Genomic DNA, 22003 nt, shown 5'->3' with positions numbered 1-22003 from the left:
GAAAAATTCACTATAATCAATAGTAATTGTGTTTACAGTAAAGTTTTAGTACTCTCAATTAAAATCTAAAGCTCTCAAAGTATTGTATGAATATTACGGGAACAACACAAGCTGTGACATACACACACACATACACATAACCCTAGAAACCAAGTTGTACATAAATAGGAGTCCAAAAATGTATCAAAATGAGAAAATGGACTTGGGCTGGATAACCCTATCACTCGATCAACAAGCGGTAGGCTAGCTAAAATGCAACGACTTTTCTTCCCGGTCCATAACTTTGATCTCTTCAAGACCATTTCAACTAAAACTCCAATACATACTAGAATTTGGGTCACATTACAACAAATCTCCAGCTCGAACCAAATTTCAATACAAAGAATTCCAAAAAAAATCTCCAAAGTAAACATCACGCTTCCTCTTCCACTTCCAAAGGCACCTCAATGGGCTAGATCAATGATAAACACCAACTAAGTTCAAGTAATGCTCAAACTTAGCAATGAGAAGTGGTTTTGTCATCATATCAATAGGATTATCCGTGGTATCAATTTTACTCACTACAATATCACCACGAACAATCACTTCAAGCACAAAGTGATACCTCACGTCAATGTGCTTAATCCTCTCATGGAATATCTGATCTTTAGTCAGAAAAATTACACTCTGACTATCACAATATACTGTAAAAATTTGCAAGTCTTCACTGATTTCACTAAACAATCATCTCAACCATATAGCCTCCTTACATGTTTCTATAATGTCTATGTATTCTGCCTCTATTGTAAATAAAGCTACTGTATTTTGCAAAGTAGCTTTCCAGCTGATAGAATAGCCTCCAAGACCCTCTAAGTGATCTCCTCTTATCAAGATTTCTTGCATAATATGAATCCACATACCCAATAACTCCATCTATATTTCTACCAAAAAGGCAAGCAAGTATCACTAGAGCCCTTTAAGTATCTGAATATCTATTATACTGCTTTCCAATATTCCTTGCTAAGATTTGCTATATACCTACTAAATACACTGATTGCATGTGTCAAATCTGGTATTATACAAATCATAGTATACATAAGCGATCCAACTACTTTGGAATAAGAAACTTAAGACATAATCGATGTCTTCATCTAGTTGAGGACATAATCTAGATGATAATTTGAAGTGAATAGCCAAGGAATTATTGACAGCTTTAAAATTCAGCATATTGAACTTTTGAGACATCTTTTCAATGTACCCCTTCTGACTCAAATACAATCTACCGGTCTTTCTATCCCTCAAACTTTCCACACCTAGAATTTTCTTTGTTGCACCCAAATCTTTCATCTAAAACTCCTTACTAAGTTGAGATTTCATTTTTCTAACCTCTGCTTCATCCTTGGTTGTAATGCGTATATCATCAACATATAAGAATAAATATGTTATCGATCTACCGTCTTCCTTTCTGAAGTGCATACAACTATTATAATTAATTCTAATGAAACTAGGAATATCTATGAATAAATTAAACCTTTTATACCACTGCCTCGACGATCACTTTAGTCCATACAATAACTTTTTCAACAAGCACATAGTCATTCTTTCCAAAAACTATAAAACTCTCTGGTTGTTGCATGTGAATGTTCTCCTCAAGTTCTCCACACAAGAATGTTATCTTAAAAATCATCTGCTCAAGCTCCAAGTCATTCTTTGCCACAATCCCAAATAAAAGTTGAACTGAACTGTGCTTTATAACCTATGAGAACACATCTATGAAGGCAACACCTGGAATTTGACTATAAACCTTTGCTACTAATATGTCCTTATGCCTAGTATATTCAATCCTTGACATCCATTCTTCTTTTTGAACATCCACTTGCTTCCAACAACCCTTTTATTCTTAGGTAGTTTTACCAAGTCCCAAGTACTATTTTTATTTAATGACTCTATTTCATCCTACATAGCAATAAACCATATGCTAAAATCACTACAATTGATAGTCTCTGAACATGTTGCAAGCTCCTCAATGGAATCGATATCCTCAGTCACATTCGACGCATAAGTTACCAAATCCGCTTCTTTATACTTCTATGGAGGTCTAATCTCTCTATGAGGTCTATCAACAATTGAATATTGTAGTGTTGCTGGTGGCTTAGACAAAGTATTATTGTCTATCAATTCTGAACTAGACTGCTCTATAGTAGACTATTCTGAAACCTATGATTGTTCCCCTTAACCAATTTCTAACTCCACCTGAGTCGAATGGTTCTGTTTCTCTGTTTTATCAGAATCCCCACGAGGTGAACCATGAACCACAACAAGTTTATCAAATACCACATCTCTACAAACCACCACCTTTCTTGTCTTAGGATACCACAATTTATATCCCTTCATACTTGATTTATATCCAAAAAAAGATAAACTTTCTAGACCTAGGCTTCAACTTCCTGTTATCAATATGAGCATAAGCAAGACACCAAAATATTATTAAATCAGAATAACACCAAGGTTTACCAGACCATACCTCATCTGATGTTTTTTCTCAATGGCAGTTAAGGGTAAGCGATTAATAGAAACCTCATTTGATGTTTTTTTCTCAATGGCAGTTAAGGATAAGCGATTAATAGAAAATAAGCTGTGGTTGCAGCTTTAGCCCAAAAGGCCTTAGGTAATTCAGAATTTGAAAGCATATAAAGAACTTTTTTCATCAAAGTTCTATTCATCCGCTTTGCTACACCATTATGTTGAGGAGTTCCAAGTACTGTTAAGTGTTTCAAGATGCATTCAACCCTGCAGAAACTATTAAATTCATCTGAAAAAAACTCCAACCTATTATTTGTACGTAGACGTTTCACCTTCTTTCCAGTGTGCTTTTCTATCATTGTTTTCTACTATTTGAAGGTCCAAAATACGTCACTCTTCTGTTTCAAGAAGAATACCAAAAACCTTGAGAAATCATCAATCACTGTCAACAAGTAATAAGAAACTCCTTTTGAAGGTACCTAAATGGATATATTCAAGTGTTCCCTTCATGTTGTATATGTTTTAGTGAATAACTCTTTTCTATTTCCCAACGACACATTTCTCACAAAATTTCATCTTACCGATTTTCTGTACATCAAAAAGCCTCCTCCTACTCAATTCTGCCCATCAAGAAGCACCTCCTACTCAAGTCTGCCCTACCTATCTCACTCATATGCCCAAGTTGCAAATGCCAAAATTTAGTAACTCTCCCATTAGTTAAAAAAGAAGTAGAAACTATACTTCTTTTGTAACTGTGGAACCTTGCAAAATGTATAACTATGTAGGATTTTTCTGTCCCTTCATGACAACAAGTGCATCCCGACTTACTTACAAAACTCCACCTTCACCAGTGTATTTATAACCCTTTAAGTCAAGTGTACTCAAAGATATAAGATTTTGCTTCAGTTTTAGAACATACTCGAAGTCTGTAATTGTTCTGATAACACCATCGAACATTTTGATTCTAACTGCACAAGGCACATTGTTTCACATAATCACTACATCTCTCGAAATTCTTTCATATGTTGTAAACCAATCCCTTTTGGGACACATATGAAAAGTACATTCCGAGTCAAAAATCCATTACAAAAATCATAAGAAGCTCTCCTTTATTTTTCCCATCTTCCACAAAATCAGCCTCCGTTGTGTTAACAAGTTGCTTTCCTTTTTTTTTTTCAGCAGTTCTAGCAACTTTATTTCTATTTTTCATTGAATAGCAATTAGCTCTTATGTCCCTTCTTCTAACAGTAATGACATACTTCCTCTGCATGGTTAGATTTCGATTTGCTTCTCATACTCCTACCAAGATTCTTATCTTGATCTCTCCCACGAACAACCAAACCTTTAGCTTAACTCCCAGATCCCCCAACAAGATGTTTCATCTACTCCTTAGATAATAAAACATCATAGACCTCTTTCATAGTGAGAGTATCCCAACTATCGAGACTAGTATCTCTAGAAGTCAAGGTGAACACAACAACATCAATCCAAGTCATTTTCATCATACTTAACCTACAATGTTTCCAGATCGATCACGATTTCTTTGAACATAGTTAAGTGATCATCCAATGACGCTCCTTCGGACATTCGGTGAGAATACAAGAGTTGTTTCGAGTGTAACTTACTGGTAAAGCCTTTTGTCATACAAAGTTACTCTAACTTCAACCACAACGTAGTTGCACTTTTCTCCTTTTGAACATCTTGAAGAATTTGATTTAACAGACGTAGATGAATTTGGAATTAGATTTTCATAATCCCTATGCTACTTTTCATTCCACATCCAAGTTGAAGGCATCTTATCAAAACCAAGCAAAGCTTCCTCCAAATCCATCTACGTAAGAACCACTCTCATCTTCACTTGCTATAAAGTAAATTTCATGTTTCGATCCAATAATAGAAAATCATACTTCATCGTTGTCATACGCAATAATCAACCTAACTCTAATACCACTTGTTATGAATTGATTGCAAGATAATAACAATAATAAAATAAGCAAGAACGAAATAAGAATGCGAAAACCAAAAATGGGAAAAACCATAGGCGGAGGAGGAGAAATCCACTACAATTAATAGTAATTGTGCTTACAATAAGATCTTAATACCTCAATTAAGATCTAAAGCTTTCAAGACATTGTATGAATGTTATATGAACAATACAAGCCATGAATTATATATATAAAACCCTAGAAACCAAGTTATAGATGAATAGGAGTCCAAAAACACGTCAAAATGTGAAAATGGACTTGGACCGGATAATCCTGTCGCTCCCCACCATTCGATCGCCAGATGGGTGCTAGGTGGGTGATGAGTCTTTGTAGAAAATATGTAGGTATCGCTCGAACGGCCAGCTGGTGGCATACTAGTGAAAATGCGATGACTTTTCTTCCCGATCCATAATTTTGATTTCTTCAAGACCACTTCAATTAAGACTCCAATACCCACTAAAATTTAGGTCACATTACAACAAAAAATGTTATGTTTGGATTGATGCATTGTATCAGCTGATTTCTCCATTTTCTGTTTTTATTTTGATATTTTTTTGAAATATATGCTAGTTTATTAGAGAGTCTGTCACATTTTTATTTGTGCTTTATGGGAGTGTTTGTCTAGTGTTTGTTGCAGAAAATAGAGAAATATGTAGCTGGCTAATTAAGATAAACTCCTTGGGTGAATATTGCAGTAGCTTTGTTTCGAACTTCTTGAAGAAAGCTTTAGGAAATTGTATATACTTCTATAAATTTTGGCCTATGTGTTTGGTTCATGTTCATAAATGGTTCATAAGTATTACTTTTTATCCATATATTTTGACGGATATACAAGTATGATTCATTTATTCATTATTTATTTTTATCCGTTTAAAATTTGAATTGTTTAAAAATGCTTCTAAAATATGCTTTTAGTGTCTTTGTCAATCGAAATACCTCTTAAGTTGGAATGTCATTATTTTAAGGGTGAATTTTGTTAATTTTTACTTGAGAAGAACTTTGACACTTGCTGATTCTTTGGAGAAACCGAATAAAGCAAATGTGATTTTCAATTAATCGAAACTTGAATTTTGAAATTTTCACATTTAACAAATTGTTACTGCATAAGATTAAAGTTTTTCTAATTTTAGTTTATAGTTACAGTTGAAAAATAGGGGTCTAGGTCATCCATATGGGGTGAGTCAACCGGCAAGACGTCAAAGTGGTAGGAGAGAGTGGTTTAAACTTGAAATTCAAACTTACAATTCCTTATAACCTCCCTTAACTTCTATACAATTTTCAAGTCTTGTTTTGGATAAGAAGAGAGAAAAGATGATGATGATGATGATCATAATAATAATAATAATAATAATAATAATAATAATAATAATAATAATAATAATAATAATAATAATAATAAGTGAAATTCATATAGAAAATCATATCTACATTGAAAAATGTCTATAACCACATTTTTGGCATGAAAACTCGTAATATAAGGCACTCAAATGTGAATAATAATCTCCTTTAATTGTAATTAGAATTGGGACCACGGGATTTCTGAAATTACAAAATTCGAGACATGGAATAGTAAGACGATTCAACCACAAAAATATCTTGAGAACTCATCTTTTAAAGTAAAAATTCTAGAACCCATTTTGTGCACGAGCATGCTGTAAATTCTTTTATTGGTATCAGACTCTAAGATTAAATTCCTTACAGTTTTTCATATTTAAATATGTCATTACATAATTCAATTGAATTATAAATTGTGTATGTTAAATTTTGAAACATTATGTGATCTTTAATAGCTTTTTTGAGAATTTGAAATTATTGTAGAGTTCAACTGCCAAATTTTATTTATTTTCGTTACAATATGTGGGAGAAAATTGAAATCCTAGTTGATTTTGCAAAAAAAATTAAAAAATTAAAAAATTTACTACTTTCTATATGTCAATTATCATGGAATAAGATTGGTATGAGTAGAGAAGTATTTTAATGAGCTTTTCAACCATGCAAAGAAATTTAAGGTGTGTTTAATTTGGTTTGCTTTTCTAGTTTTGCAAAACAATGAAACAAGTTTGGTTTGGTATTTCGTAAAATACATTTTCGAAAACAAAGATAATTTTACAACATAAAACTCAAAATGTATTTTTAACGTTTGGGGTGTTTTCAATGAAAATTTTAAAAACACTCAAAAAAAAGAAAATTCTAACAAACAAAATTTTAAAATTTTTTTAAAAAATAAAATTCAAGAAAAATAAATTCAAAATTAATATTTATAGAAAATTAAAAATTTTGAAAAATAAATTCTAAATTCTAAAAATAAAATTTAAAAAAACTTCTAAAAAAATAAATTTAAGGAAGTAAAAGATAAAAATAGTTCAATCTCTTATTATATACGAAACAATTTTTAAAAAATATATATTTAAATGAGCATAGATGAAAATATTCTCAGTCTACGTTACTAATATTTATTTTATTTTCTATATTTTTTACTCAATTTATTATTTATTATTTTACTTTTTGTAATGTACAAAATATTGTAAGATTCATCTATTTTAAAATGTATATATTACTTTATATAATTATAAAATTTTTCAATTTTTACTTAATAATAGAATTTTATAGAATATAATGTTATAGTATAATTTTTCAAAATGACAAACCAAATGCATTTTTAGTAATTTTAAAACAGACACTTAAAATATAAAATCGAAAACTGAAACACAAATCAAACGAGTCATTAAATTTTGACATAAAACGAAGAAGTTATAAAGTTTTGAAGTTCTGATCAAAATCTTAAAATTTTGAGAAAATGAAGAGGATGATGAACATAATTTTATTGCCCTCACTATGTAAGTGCATTGTGTTGTTGTCCCAAACATGGTGTCAAATATGGAAATTTAGAAACTTAACAATACAAAGAAACTCAGAACGTTGAAATCAAGGAGAAAAAAATTAGATGGAAAAAGATCAGGTACTGGTATAGCCGGGTGCGAGTAAGGCGTTACGCAAAATTTAAATTAAAAAAAAAAAAAAAAAACCTACTTGGGACGTGTGCAAGCGTGTGAGGGTTGTTAGGCACTTTAAAAATTATATTTTTATTCCTAAGTTATTCTCAATTTTTCAGTATATTAATATTATTTTTTCATGTATTTAAAGTTTAAAATATATTTTATAAATACATAAAAATTATTCCTGGTTTAATTAAAATCAGAAAATTTTATATTAAATTCAAAATATTTATTTGGAGATCTACAATCAACTGGGGAGTTTTTATTTTTTACTTTTTAAAAATGCACCCGATTTTTAAGATTGAAAAATACTTTCAAAGTATTTAGACCCGTCTGTATGTTAATAATTTTTTCAAAATTATATTTAAGTTAAAAAATACAAGTTTAGTGTAAAAAATTTCTTTGATGTCAAATAATATTATATCCCCATGTTCTTAAATGATGTTGATCTTGATGTGGTCGTGTGATTAATAATGACATATTTTCGATTTTTATGCTATGTTTGATGTTGCTAGAATCATGCATACTTTTAATGTTATATGCTTAGTTCGAATTGCTAGATACATGCATACTTTAAACGTTCTAAGAGAGAATAATGAAAGGTTACAGGTATAAAATGTGTTGAGAAGCTATGTGCTTATTGTAATTATGAAAGGGATTTGAAATATAATCAAGTGGAACACGTGAAGCATCCATACGGATTTTGTGACCCTATAATTTTGGGGAAAATTTTTTATGATAAGCAGAATATGAGCATTCTGATATCAATTTACATTTGTTGGAATGGTGTAGTAACAAAGATAATGATGTGTTCGGAAATTTGCATAATGAAATTTAAATGGCGTGAGTTTTAATCTTCGATTAATTTTCAGAATGAATGAATACATGATATCAAGATATATGTCATAAATAAATAAATGTACATTTTATGCTCTTGTTGTATATTACATCATTGCCTTATTAAATTACAAGATATTTTTTATTATCATAAATGCTAAGTTCAGTCGAATTAGTAAATTTTTTACTTAAAACTATTAATTATCGGTTGAGTGATAGTTTGATGATTGAAAGATTTAAAGAAAATATTTCCTAAAGCTATTTAACCCACCAATTGAGTAGGAGTTTTATGGTTGAAGAATTAATGTAATTCTTGCTTAGAACTTATGAATTTTTGCGTTATGAAATCAAGTTTATGATAGTGAAACAATAAGATTATAGATGATGATTGAGAACATAGTGAACATTTGAATCTATGCCAAATGTTGAACTATCATATACATTTATTTTGTATTAATTCAAAATGGTATATATTCATAAATGTTCATTTATTAAGAAATCTTATAGATCATGTCTTAAAAAATCTATTATAAAGGTGATAAGCTAAATATAAAAATATTTGGCACAATAAGACATTTGGTCTATTATAAAAAGCATTAACCATACAATAGTAGACCTGATCTGGGTCACGCTACTCTATTAGAAAATAGAAATCAAGAACTTTATCGAATATAAAAAATATATATTCTAGTACTTGTGCTTTTTTTGATAAATTCCATGAGATAATTTTATTCTCAAATTTGACTAAGCAGGGATAATTAACTTCTTGTTCAACATTTTTTAGTTGGTCACATTTTACTAGATGAGAAGTAACTTCAAACTAGTTTCTTCAATCTTTGAGAACTGAATGTCAATGCGACTTATAAATTGAAGTGTCAATTTTTTATTTTTATATTAACACTATCCATTGTGGTGAGCCAAAAGACGTGTGACTCAATATTACCATGTCTTGAGGACATGATTATGTTTGAGTATTAAATAAGCTAGAAGTAATGGAAGAAAGATAAGAAGAACATATCAAACTGTAAGGACATGAAAGTGGTTTGATAGAGGATTAATGTTATAAGGCTTCAAGTACTTCAACTATAAGGTTTTGAATCACTTGACTTGGAAGTGTTTAACCTAAAGAATGTCACACTTGAATATAGTCCTCTTAGTGTTGTCTACTTTCTATACACTACCTATTAGATCGTATCCTGTGTGGATAGTGGATTCAAGAGTTGGAAAACCATTTTACATGAAATCAAGATGTTGTTTTATCTATTATCGAGTATTTGACTTGGTATAGATATACTAATAATAAAGAAAAATGGAGATTTTTATGAATGTTACATGCAACTTAGTATTGCAAGACGGACAAACTAATCTCCAGTTTGATATAACAATGGCATCAAAGACTCTAATAAACTTAATCTTGAATGTCATTATTCTAAAGTGGTAGTTTTGTTCGTACTCATGATGGTAATGTTAATTATGATTTTGGATATTTGTGCAGCGGTTTAATGTTTTGAGTTGTGAAATCATTCAAAGACTATAAGAGCTAAACTTCCATACAGTTAATTTACCTGGATTTCTTTGTGGACTATGATCATGAGATATAGAGATGAAACCTCATGTTTTCATTATATTTATAAATAGATTCATGTATTTCAGTTGTGCTTTTGATTTTCATTAGTTGGAGATATCATATTGATTTAGGACTTCACTGGAGTTTAGCAAAAATCAATTTATGAAAGTAAAGACTCTGAGAATTGTTAGAGGGTGTGAATCTCTATCACAAGAATTCAATGATATTTTTATAGATATTCCTTGTTCACTAAAATTATAATTTGTATTGGATAGAAGGAATGGAGTGTTGCTGAATGTGATGATGTTTGAGATAATGCAATCCAATTTATGTATTTGTTTTTTGGGAATAGTATTTGTTAACTATAACATGTCACTCAATAGAGTTTTCTCAATATCGTTACCTTTCAGTATCATATTAGCTTTTAGATATGTAGATAACCAAATATAAGTCATCGTAGACTTATGATCAACTACGTAAGTTCTTTACACATTTTCAAATGAGTTTAGAAACATGATTCCAATAAGAACGAAATGTATCTCTATGAGATACACGACAGTCCAAAGGGAATTGGTTCATAAGTAAATTTTTGGGTGGATATTGAGCTACAAGATGTATTATTTGACATTTTTCTTAATTAGGAAAAAATGTTTGTAGAATATTGGTGAAATTAATATTATGTGCTTGATGAATTAGTTAGAGTACATATGAGTTGTTTTTAAGCTTCTGATTCAAGTAGAAGTAATTTGTTTTCAAATGAGAGCAATTTAATTTCAATGATTATTGGTTAACCCAAACTTCTTACTTGCAGAAATACAAAGAAAAAAATTAATAAATGTAATGGAAGTACATATGAAGTATCGAATATCCACCCACATTTGGGATCTGGTGGAGTTCTAATTGAACATTAAGTTTGTTGAAAACATTGAGTTCTTGAAACTAAGTGGAAAATTAATGAGTTTATGATAGATAAAGTTTAATTTCATTTTTTACATTGATCGACATGTAGATTTCATTGTTAAAGGCTTATAATATTATGGTAACTTCATATTTACACTCATGGCAAATACAGTGATTTTAAGAGTGGTACTTGAGTTTTGACAAGGTTTAAATCTCGTACAAATTTCTATCATGCGCATTAAGATCCATGCATTTATGTAAAGATCTAATGGTAAGTTGTAATTCTAACTTTTGACGTTGATGACATCATATTGGCTAATTATGAGTGTATTAAAACCATTTAGAAATGGTTGTTCGCAATCATTAAGACGAAGAATATGGGTTTAGCAAATTGTATACGTTGCGTTAAAACATTATTCTAATCTTTTTGCTCTTTCACAAAAGTTATACATGATAAAGATCCTATAATGATTTTAACTTTAAAATTGATATGATATTGATACTTCTACATTGGAAGGCGACAATATGAATCTTCATATATGTCCAAGAATTTCATAAGTGCACAACGAAATACCCAAATAACCATATCTAGTGTGGTTAGGATATTATAGTATGTTATGATGTATATTTGTCCTAACACTTATCGTGAATTTAGTCATTGAGTATCAATATTAACCTTGGTAAGGATATTGTGATACTTGGTGAAATATCAAGATGAGAATACTATAATCAATCAAAATGGATTATACTATCCATTATACTTGTTTAATAACCAAATCGAGTTCTTAGTTTGAGATTCCCTAAAAGAATGAATATTAGGAGCACTCAAGTTAGGTATCGGTGAACACCTAAACTAGGATTTGAAAGTTATTATTTAATTTTTCAAGAATATGACATATGCCATAAGAGAGGGAGAAACTACTGTAGCACGTGTGCTTTTACAACCAATATTGGATAAATGATTGAATGGATCCCTACTTCTTTATTGTATAAGATTTTGAGATTTTTATTATCATATATACCCTTATGACGTTAGAATATTTCTCAAGATTTTATTTTAGCCTTACTACTTTAGCAAGTCATCAATAACTATGATCGATTTGGTATGATGGGACGTCCAGAAAAGCTTTTGGTTTAACATTAAAGGATTCAAGAAGAAAAGGAAAATTATTTTGAACATTTTTGTTTGTATTCACTAATTGGACAACTGTGTTAACCATTTAGGGTCTACAAATAATTGTGAACACAAGGATGCACTATGAAGTTCAAGTATATTACATAAATATTCGAGGATCGAAATACTTGAATTAATGTTGAAAAATGAGTGTAGAATATTATGCGATGTGATTTTCGTATACTAGAATTACTATATATTCCTAATAGATTTATAATACCGTGGGCTCTAATATGTACTCGCCAGTCACAAGATCTATTGTCATATGAATTTTTTTGAAGTATTCCTTGAGAAGGATGTAACGTGCGTTATAACTTCTGCTTTGGGTCAAGCACATCATGTATGAGTGGGATATGTTGAAAATATGGATCAAGGTTTGCCTATATGGGGTGACCTAATCCTTCAAGACATGAAAGTGGTTGAAGGAAGTGGATTGAACTTGAAATTCAAACTTACAGCTCCCTATAACTTCCCCTAACTCTCATGCAACCTTCAAGACTGGTCGTAGACAAGAAGAGACAAGATGGCAGCAATAGGTGAAAATTCGTACGGAAATTCACGCCTAACTTGAAAAGTGCCTAGAACCATATTTTTTAATGAAAACTCATAAGACTTAAATTGTGATAATAATCTCTTTCCATTGTAATTGAGCTTAGAACCATAAGAGTGTCTTCAATACAGAATTTGAGACGTGAATTAGTAATGTGATTCAACCACAAAAGAACTTGAAAATTCATCTTTTAAGGTAAGAATTCTTGAACGATCATATGTTCGAGCATGCTGTAAATTCTTTCAGTTACTTTAAGCAATAAACATAAGATTTGGTACAGGAATTCATTTCTTCCATTCATAGCTAGATATAAGATTTTCGTCACATGAGGAAACGATTTTACAAATCAAAACAAATGATCGACATGAAGTATTCATGCTATGACAAATTTATCATACAACATCAACAATCGAGGCACAAATTATGCAGGGCACTCCGTTAGTTTACAATTCATCGATAGGCAGGCAGTTTCACAGCTAAAAGCCTCTCATTTTTTGTTGTGGACCACAACACATTATCATCCTTCTATGCTGATAGTCCCAGAATGCAAATTCAGTAAATAACTAGATACAAAAGTATCTCAACGGCAGAAAGGCCAACAGGAGAAGCGAGAAAACCATCTTGTCTCCGAGGCTTTTGGTGTTGCATCAGAAGGTTTTGATTCTGATTGTTGTTTTTCGGGTTCCTTAGATACTGACTTCAACGAGCCAGTTTTCCCTCCATCATTTACCAATCTGAGACAGAAGAATAAATTCGGTCAGACATTCCTTCCACTGCATAATGCAGAAAAACCTAAAAAAAGACCATAATCTTTTTCACATTCAAAATGAGCAGAAAGCTATAAACACTTAAGGCATGTATGGTCAGGACAATTTGAAAGCACGGGATATAGAAATACCATTAATCATTGTGGATATGTGTTGTAACACAACTAAAATTTACAGTTTCCATCATCGGACCACTGAATTGTTAATGGAAGCTCTTACCCCAATAGACTGTAAAGCAAATTCACCTTCAAAGACTAACAAAACCGAAGTACAATGTAAAAGCATATCCAGTAGAGAAATTATTATATTCATTTCATCATGAATTTTAGCCAGTGCTAATTTTAGATGATCATGAGTTAGTATTTTTTACTGTAAGAAAAGAACTTACAATGGGAAAGCAAACGAGCTGCTGCTGTTTCCACTGTCGTCAGAAGGACGAGGGGGGCTCGATGGAAAACGAGTAGTTACTTTACCATCCGACACATTAGAGATACTAGGTGGAAGATGAACTTCTTCAGTCATGGATGGCCTTTTATTTTCTAGATCCTTTACGGTTTTTCTCGGAGCCATCTTTGGGTTTGAACCAGAATTCTCTTGTCCTTTTCTATAAGTCTCCCCTAATTTTACACAATTTTCTTCGTCTGCTGTTACTTCAATGAGCGGGGGAAGGCTGGAAAGGCAGCTGTTCAACTCACCGGATTTAGTTTCAGGAACATATTGAAGATTGGATGATGAGTTGTTCCATTCTTCAATCCGCGACAATTCTCCAGACTTGCCAAGGAACATGGCATGATCTCTAGAGAAGCTGTTATTTCCCATATGAATGCTAAAAAGTGATTCGTTCGAAGCAACACTCCAATCCATATTCCCTGTTTTTTTAGTCGAAAAAATAGACACTGGAATCCGATTTGGATCATAACCTGTGGGACGCCCCATTGTTTGAACTGGAGGAGATTTCATTGTACTGAATGCATTCCAGTCTGGAATCTGGGGTGCCAATTCTTGTGATAAAAGAAGTGGGCTTCCAGCCCGTGGAGATGCACTTATCATGCTCCACTGTGTCTGTGAGACATCTGCTGATGATAAGGATTCTGGTTCAGATGAAAGAGCCCCGTCTTGTTCAGATTTGGCAGAAGAATCATCATGAAGATCGCCATTGCCAAAATCCGAAGAACTAGAAGAAGAAAGTCCGGGATTGTCTACTTTCAAAAGTGGTTTTCCATCTTCGCGACTAACCTCAGCGCTCGTATTTACTAGCTGGTTGCTTTTGCTCACATTTTCGGATGCCATTATTGATCCTGCTTCATCAAATCCTTGGGACTTTCTAAGACCTCCAGTGATCGTTTGCTACACTGCAGAATTGTAACTTACACGTGTGACAATGTTGTTATAATGTGTGTACTTTTGTATTTTTTTTAAAATTGAAATTTTCAAATGTCACATTTGCTATCACCATCTATCGCTTATATCCATAATCCATCACGAAACCATGTCACCAAATTTGCATCAATCCCAATCGCGACAAAATCCCCACATTGGCCACAAGATCCATTCTACAATAGGGGCTAGATCTATACACCCTCCATTATATTTGCGCCACCATCCCACTTCTTGAACTACCATAAACAACTACAAATAATAATAAATGAGAAGAGTAATGGTATTCAGCATTATTGGTGTTTAACACCGATTTATGTGCCTACTCTTATATCATTAAATTAGATATTTAACTAAATACAATGATTTATAACTAATTTATTATAACTTATGACATACTGACACCTATATTAATGTTTAATATCATGGCCAATCTTGAAAATTTTTAAACCCTAGGCAATAAGTTATCATGAGGCCCATTTTTTTACAAGCATATTGGCATCAAACTTGGCCGAATCAAATAGTTTCTCATGATAAGAAATATTATATTTTTGATACTCACTCATCGTTTGATTGGATCGGGAATCAATTTTCGTTTTCAAGAAGTATAACATAAAAATTTTATGAAAATCAGTGAGGTATGGGAATGGTGCATACTATTTATTATAAAAAATATCTTATATTTTAAAAAAATAAATTCAAAAGCAACAATAAATTGAAAGACGTAATTCGTAGAAAGGCCCCTACTTTATTTGCACTATCATAAAATATTTATGTAAGAAATTTGAGGAAATTCCATAATAGCTATTTTTGGGCTTTCGAAAACTTTTTGAGGCCCCATTTCATCCTGTGGCCCAAGGCCACTGTCTTGTGGCCTTGGGCCAAAACCGGCCTTGTTTAATAGCACTAATGCTAGATAATATTATTTGTTTTGGAAAGAGAGAAAGGCGAGTGGCTCGTCAATTTTTTGAAGAAACAAAGCGAGGAGCTAGAATGGGAGTGGGAAGGGAGTTTGGGTGGTTAATTTTCTCTCAATGAAGATAGTGAAGTGGGGGCGGGTGGGAGGAAGTATTTTATTATTTATTTTAAGTAATTTACCAATTTATAAGATTTTACATTTTTAATAGTTTTCTAAAATTGTATTGTTCGAATTTAATATTACTGTATTTTAAAATATTTTGATAAATATGAAATGTCTAATATTAAAAAATTTATTTCATTTTTTTTTTTTTGATAATATAGAGTTATGTTACGACTTTTCTTCAGTAGACAATCATGTATAGTAAAATGATATAAACTTATATTTGAATTAGCTAAAAAATTGATAAATTTAATTCAAAATAAATCATTAATTTTAATCACATATTTTATGAGATTCACAATTTTTATTAATTTTTTAACTACACATTTGATCAACTTTTCTCAATTCAATAAAAATATTATTTTTAGTAAAATCAAATCAGAGCTAAGTAAGTTTTAGCCTCTGGTTGGGCTCCATATTTTAAATGAAATTATTGAAAAAAAAAAAACAATAGTGATTTTTTAGAGAATTTGTGGTCAAAAAATAAGAAAATATTTTGAATTTACATGTAATATTATTTTGAGAACAATAAATATTTAATATGTTTGAAATATACAATTTCAAACTTACAAAATATGTTTCAAATTTTCAAAAATTAGGTCGTGATTAAATTTTATTAATTAAGGCCCTATTTGAACCATATTATTTCTAAAATAATACATTATTAAACAGTGATTTGATATTATTTCAACAACATATTTTTCAATAAAATAATATTATACGCAAATTCAAAACTTTTCCTCATCTTTCAATCACACATTCTCCATCAATCTATTATTTCAAAATACATTTTTTCAAAATAATATGGCTCAAATATACACTAAATAAATAATTAAAAATATTCTATTAAATAAATATATTAATATAACTATATTATACAATTTATAATTACAGTTACATACTAGTCATAATTACAAAATGTCATAATAACAAATCACAATTTTTATATGTCACAACTTATTTGTTGATAAAAAATTATCAAATTAATTAGTCACATATTAATTTTCGATCACAAATCACAAATTTTATAGGTCGCTACTTATTTGTTAATCACAAATTATTAAACTAGTAGGTCATTTATTATTATTATTTTTTATCAAATCACAAATTTTATAGGTCACAATTTATATCACGATTATAAATTATCAAATTAATTTATCACAACTTAACAAATTGTGAGTTACAATTACAGAGTTAGTTGCAATCTCACATTTGTTAGGTCACATATTATTTATTGATCACAAATTATGTATTTTATCAATCACATTTATTGGTCACAGTTACCCAAATAATTGGTTACAAATATTCTTCATTTCGTTCCACCCCATAGACACCAACTGAAGTCACACCACCTCATCACCATCGCTAGCACCATCATCAAAACTTCATCGTCGATGCACTGCAACGTTGTGAGCGTTGCTACTCTCAAATCGACATCGTCACGCTCACCACTTCGTGCCAAGGGAGGCCTTCCTATGGTGGTGTATGATAAAGAGAGAGGAGAGAATGTAGAGGATTATAATTTGAGAAGTGAAATGTGGAAGGTGGATAGGTATTTAGATTAATCTTTATAATATAATTATTAATATTAAAATTTTGAATTATTTCTCGATTTTTAAATAAAAAACCTTTGAACTTGATTTTTGAATTTAAAAGTTAAAAAATATGTGAGTGCAATTTTTATTATTATTTTATTCAGAATTGTGTCATTAAAAGTAAAGGAAAAAATGGAGTTCAAACAAGGATTTATCTTTCTAAGTTGAGATCGGTCGTTAAATTTATTGTCCATCCAACTACAAATTCACATATCCTAGAAAATTAAAATTTATGTTAAGGTTGAAAATTTAAAATTGATTTTTCATGATATGTCAATTTACAATTGGATGGGCAGCAAATTATACAATAGATTTCAACTCTATCTCTTTTGTTTCTCTTCAATTATTTTAACTTTATAAGAGCCTATTTGACGACCATTATTGTAGATAAAAAGAGTTTTGAATAGTAATTTTTAAGAGAATGTGTAGTTAAAAAGTAAGGTTAAATTTATGTTATACATGTAGAATATTTATTGAGTAAATACGTGGTTAAAAATGATCGTGTATCAAATTATAAAATAAATTAGAGTCATGCCATAGCTATATCAGAAAAATAATATTTGAACATTATGTACATCGGTATAGATTAATTCAATAAATTAATGGGTGTCAAGTAGGCACTTAAATCAAGTCATTGAACACTATTAATTAAAATGAGAAATAGCATTAATACGACACAGTGATGGTCAAAAGCACCTGGTTATTATCCATGATTTCAGGAGAGAAAATCTTCTTCTTCTTTTTTCTTCTTTTATTAAGGATTGATCATGGGATTGACATATCCGATAAATTAACATAAGTAGATTGTCATGACAGATGAAAATAAGTTGATATTTGACTAAGAGAGCCTCTATTCATGACCATAAAACCTGGACCAAAATTAAAACCATGATATTCTTGGAAGAATATTGTAGGGCGGTAGATTTTTCTTCCTCTTCAAGAGAGCCATCAACCTAGAAAGTTGCACCATGACATCATACGTAATAAATAAAAACTTTGACCTGCATGTTTAACACTATAGGTTCACTTTTTCCAATGAGAAGATTATTTTCAAATTTGACCTCATTTCTTAAAACTCAATTATGTTGAAACTCGTTTTAATATATGAAATTCATAATATTTTTTAATTTTTTTTAACTCATGTCACTTTCTTTTTTTAATTTTTTTTTTAACTCGTTTCACTTTCTTTATGGGTTAATTTCATAAACGATCACTTAACTTATGTGAAAATTACAAAACGATCACTGAAATTTAAAATTTTCAGTAACGTTCACTTAAATTTTGAGGCACTTTCAAAAATGGTCACCGAAATTTAAAAACTTATAGAAACTGTCAATGAAATTTTAAAACTTTCAGAAACGGTCATTGAAATTTAAAAATACTTTTTTTCAGTTTTTTGGGTTATTTTTACGGCAACATTTCAGCCATTTCCGACCACCGATACCACTAAATTTTGATACCGTTGGAAAGTCCACAATGTCCTCTTTAATTAAACTCAAAATCTCCCTGTAACTTCAAGGGATTCAACCGAAAAATCGAGGCAAAGTCGTCCAAATTCCAAAGGATTCAACCGGAATAAATCCACAAAGTCGACTACCTAAAAAGGTCAAAATCTGCCCAGATTCGGGGTGTTGACTTTGTGGGTTTATTCCAACCAAATTTTTTGGAGTTATGGGGAGATTTTGGGGAGTAACTGAAGAGGAGATTGTGAGCTTTCCAAAGGTATCGAAATCCGGAGGTCTTGGTGGTTGGAAGTTGCCCAAAAAACTAAAAAATCTATTAAGATTTTAGCCTTTTTGGGTAACCGACTATATGGGTTAATTCAAACCGAATCCTTTGGAGTTTAGGGGAGATTTTGGATGGTTATTGAAGAGAACATTGTGGACATTTCAACGATATCAAAATTCGACGGTCTCGGTGGTCGAAAGTCGTCGAAAAATCGTCGTAAGATTTTCAGATTTTTTAGGCGGATTTTGGAGACGATTTTACGATCGAATCTCTTGGAGTTACAGGGACATTTTGGCTAGTAATTGAAGATGACATTGTGGGCTTTTCAACGGTATCAAAATTATGCGGTATCAGTGGTCAGAAGTGACAGAAAAGTTGCCGTAAAAGTAGTCCAAAAAATTAAAAAAGTGTTTTTAAACTTCAGTGACCGTTTCTGAAAGCGCCTTGAAACTTAAGTGACCATTACTCATAGTTTTAAACTTTAGTGATCGTTTTGTAATTTTTGCGTAAGTTCAATGACCGTTTGTGAAATTAACTCCTTTCTTTATTAAGAATATAGTTGATTTTTTAATTTTTTTTAATATAATCATATTTAATGTGCTTGTTATCAATAAATATGAAGTAATTCTATTTAAATTATTATTTTATGTAGGGGTATATTTAAAAAAATGTAAGAAAAATTTATATTTTAACTAATTAATTATATTTTCTTAATCTGTATAAAAATAAAAATAAGTCTATCTTGATAAGACAAATAGGGTATAATTTTTATCCAAACCAAACAGGGGCTAGTGCGTTGTATTACAGCATAAAAATAAATATTTCTATTTTGTTTGGCCTTGTTCAATCTTTAGGTAACGTAGCTAAAAGACCTAGCGCTTATTTGGCTCCACTATTTGCAAAATTAAAATTCATTTTTTTATCATTAGTGGATCCCACGTCTACGTTGTAGTGTGAAGGAAATCAATAATTACGATTACTAACGGTCCAATAATTCATTAAAATTTGGATAAAAATTGTGACCAAACAAGCTTTTAATTCGAAATCTTAAAACATAATTGATACACAATCACATACCACTTTTATTTGTGTTATCGAAGGCATCTTCTCTTTTAAAAGGATTTACGACATGTTAAGCCTTGATAATTTTTTTTGCTTTCCATCGAATATAACCACATGCACCAAGCGGTGCATATCGCCAGTGGTCTCGCATCATCCATATTTTGCAACAAATCTGTGTCTTGCTAGGCAGTCTGGTGAATAGTATAATGTTACATTTTTTATTCAACTTTTAGCATGCAATAATGTAGTAGTCGGTATCATCTACAAAATTTTTATTTTATTTACAATTTAATACTGTCGATGATGTTCAATCCATCTTATCAGACAAACCCATAATTAATTAAAATACATGGCATTATTCAAGCCAACCGTGTTATATACATTTCTATCCAAGCATTTTAACAATTTCCCATCAATCAATCTTGAAACAATCGAGTCAATGAGGGCAGGTGTTATTATTTGAGACAATACAATCCACGTGTACTTGTCTTATTTTATAAAATTTTCACTAATTAACAGTTAACACATCGTAATAATTGAATATCGTGAAAGAAAAACCTCGTCTGTTTGATTGGCATTAGCCGGTTCTTTCTCGTTGATCGAAGAGTCTTGTCGAGGAAACCTTATGGTCTCTAATGTATTACAAAATAAAATTAAATTATAAGATGTTGAGTTTTGGATTCTATCCTAAAAGTAACAAATTCTAATACATTATTTCTTGTTCAACCAATATGAAAATTTAAACTTAATATGCCTTCATAAATAGTATCACGTTTGAAAATATTAATTTTAAAATTTAATTGTTAGTTTGAGTTTTAGATTCAATTTTAAAAGTCTATAATAGTCGAACCTTATTAAGAAAAGCAAGTCAAATTCGAGTTTTGTTTTCATTTTAAATTGATAGAAATTTTATCATTATCAGATGTTTCATGTATATGTAACGCTTTAATGTGCGAGTGTTTCGAGAATGTTGCCTTTTACTAGAGAGAAACAGGGCACAATCATATATCTACAACTAACAATTTTATTTTAATATTTTTTTTTCCTTTTGATTTTTTTGTCTTTCTTAATTCAAAATTCAAGTTCATAGAGGTTGGGATCCACTCTTGAATTCCAACAACTCCCACTGAGTAGCCGTTACTTCTCTCTGCTAATTCATAAATACCTTGTTTTCTCCATCTATACCTACAGCGACTACTATTCAATCAATACGTCAATACCTCAAATTATTGCATTGACATCAGTTCCCTAATAACAAGATTGAAAAGTATTACTCCATCGGTCCCAATTATATAGACTTGTTTCGTTTTTTACACGGATTAAAATTTTTTTTTAATGTCATTGGAAAACTAATTTTTGTCAACATCTTTCCTAGTTTACCCTATTTAATTTTTAGTATATAGTAGTAAATTATTGTTGAAATTAGTAAAAAATTTGAATGATTAATTTAAAGAAAAAGAGATGAGAGTTGTCCATGTTTTCAAGAAGTGAGAAATGTGCATAATTGAATGATTTTAAGAAGTTGGCATATCAAGTGCAAAAAATTGATTAGGGGTACACTGGTAAAAGAACAAAATAAAAAATTCTAAATTTGGACACAAGCATATATATATTTGGAACAAATGAAAAATGAAACTCAGCCTATATAATTGGGATGGAGGGAGTAAAAATTAAAGCCCAACCCCATTTTTTTCCATCAAAATACATTTTTCAACAGTGATTTGATCTCACTTCAACCACACATCTTTCAATAAAATAATATTACACGCTAATCCATGATTTTTTTTATTTTTTAACCACACATTATTTTTTTTGACAAGAATGGGGTCGAAACTGTAAGGACATGTTTGATAGCACATTATTTTTCATGAAAAATGGAATT

The 22003-nt window shown here is 30.6% G+C and overlaps 1 protein-coding gene across 1 annotated transcript; it reads right to left on the bottom strand.

The window, feature by feature from the left end:
* Positions 1-12825: 12825 nt before the first annotated feature.
* LOC111374545 lies at positions 12826-14618 on the bottom strand. Its single transcript, XM_022997224.1, has 2 exons — positions 13667-14618; positions 12826-13245 (listed from the first exon to the last, which is right to left on the bottom strand). Exons 1-2 carry the CDS (start codon positions 14566-14568, stop codon positions 13092-13094), a joined length of 1056 nt encoding a protein of 351 aa, XP_022852992.1. The 5' UTR covers positions 14569-14618; the 3' UTR covers positions 12826-13091.
* Positions 14619-22003: the final 7385 nt, after the last annotated feature.

This window comes from Olea europaea, unplaced genomic scaffold (assembly GCF_002742605.1).
Source record: "Olea europaea var. sylvestris unplaced genomic scaffold, O_europaea_v1 scaffold126, whole genome shotgun sequence".
Lineage (NCBI taxonomy): Eukaryota > Viridiplantae > Streptophyta > Magnoliopsida > Lamiales > Oleaceae > Olea > Olea europaea.
Note: the sequence above shows the minus strand (reverse complement) of the source record. Positions and strands in the feature narration are given on the sequence as shown.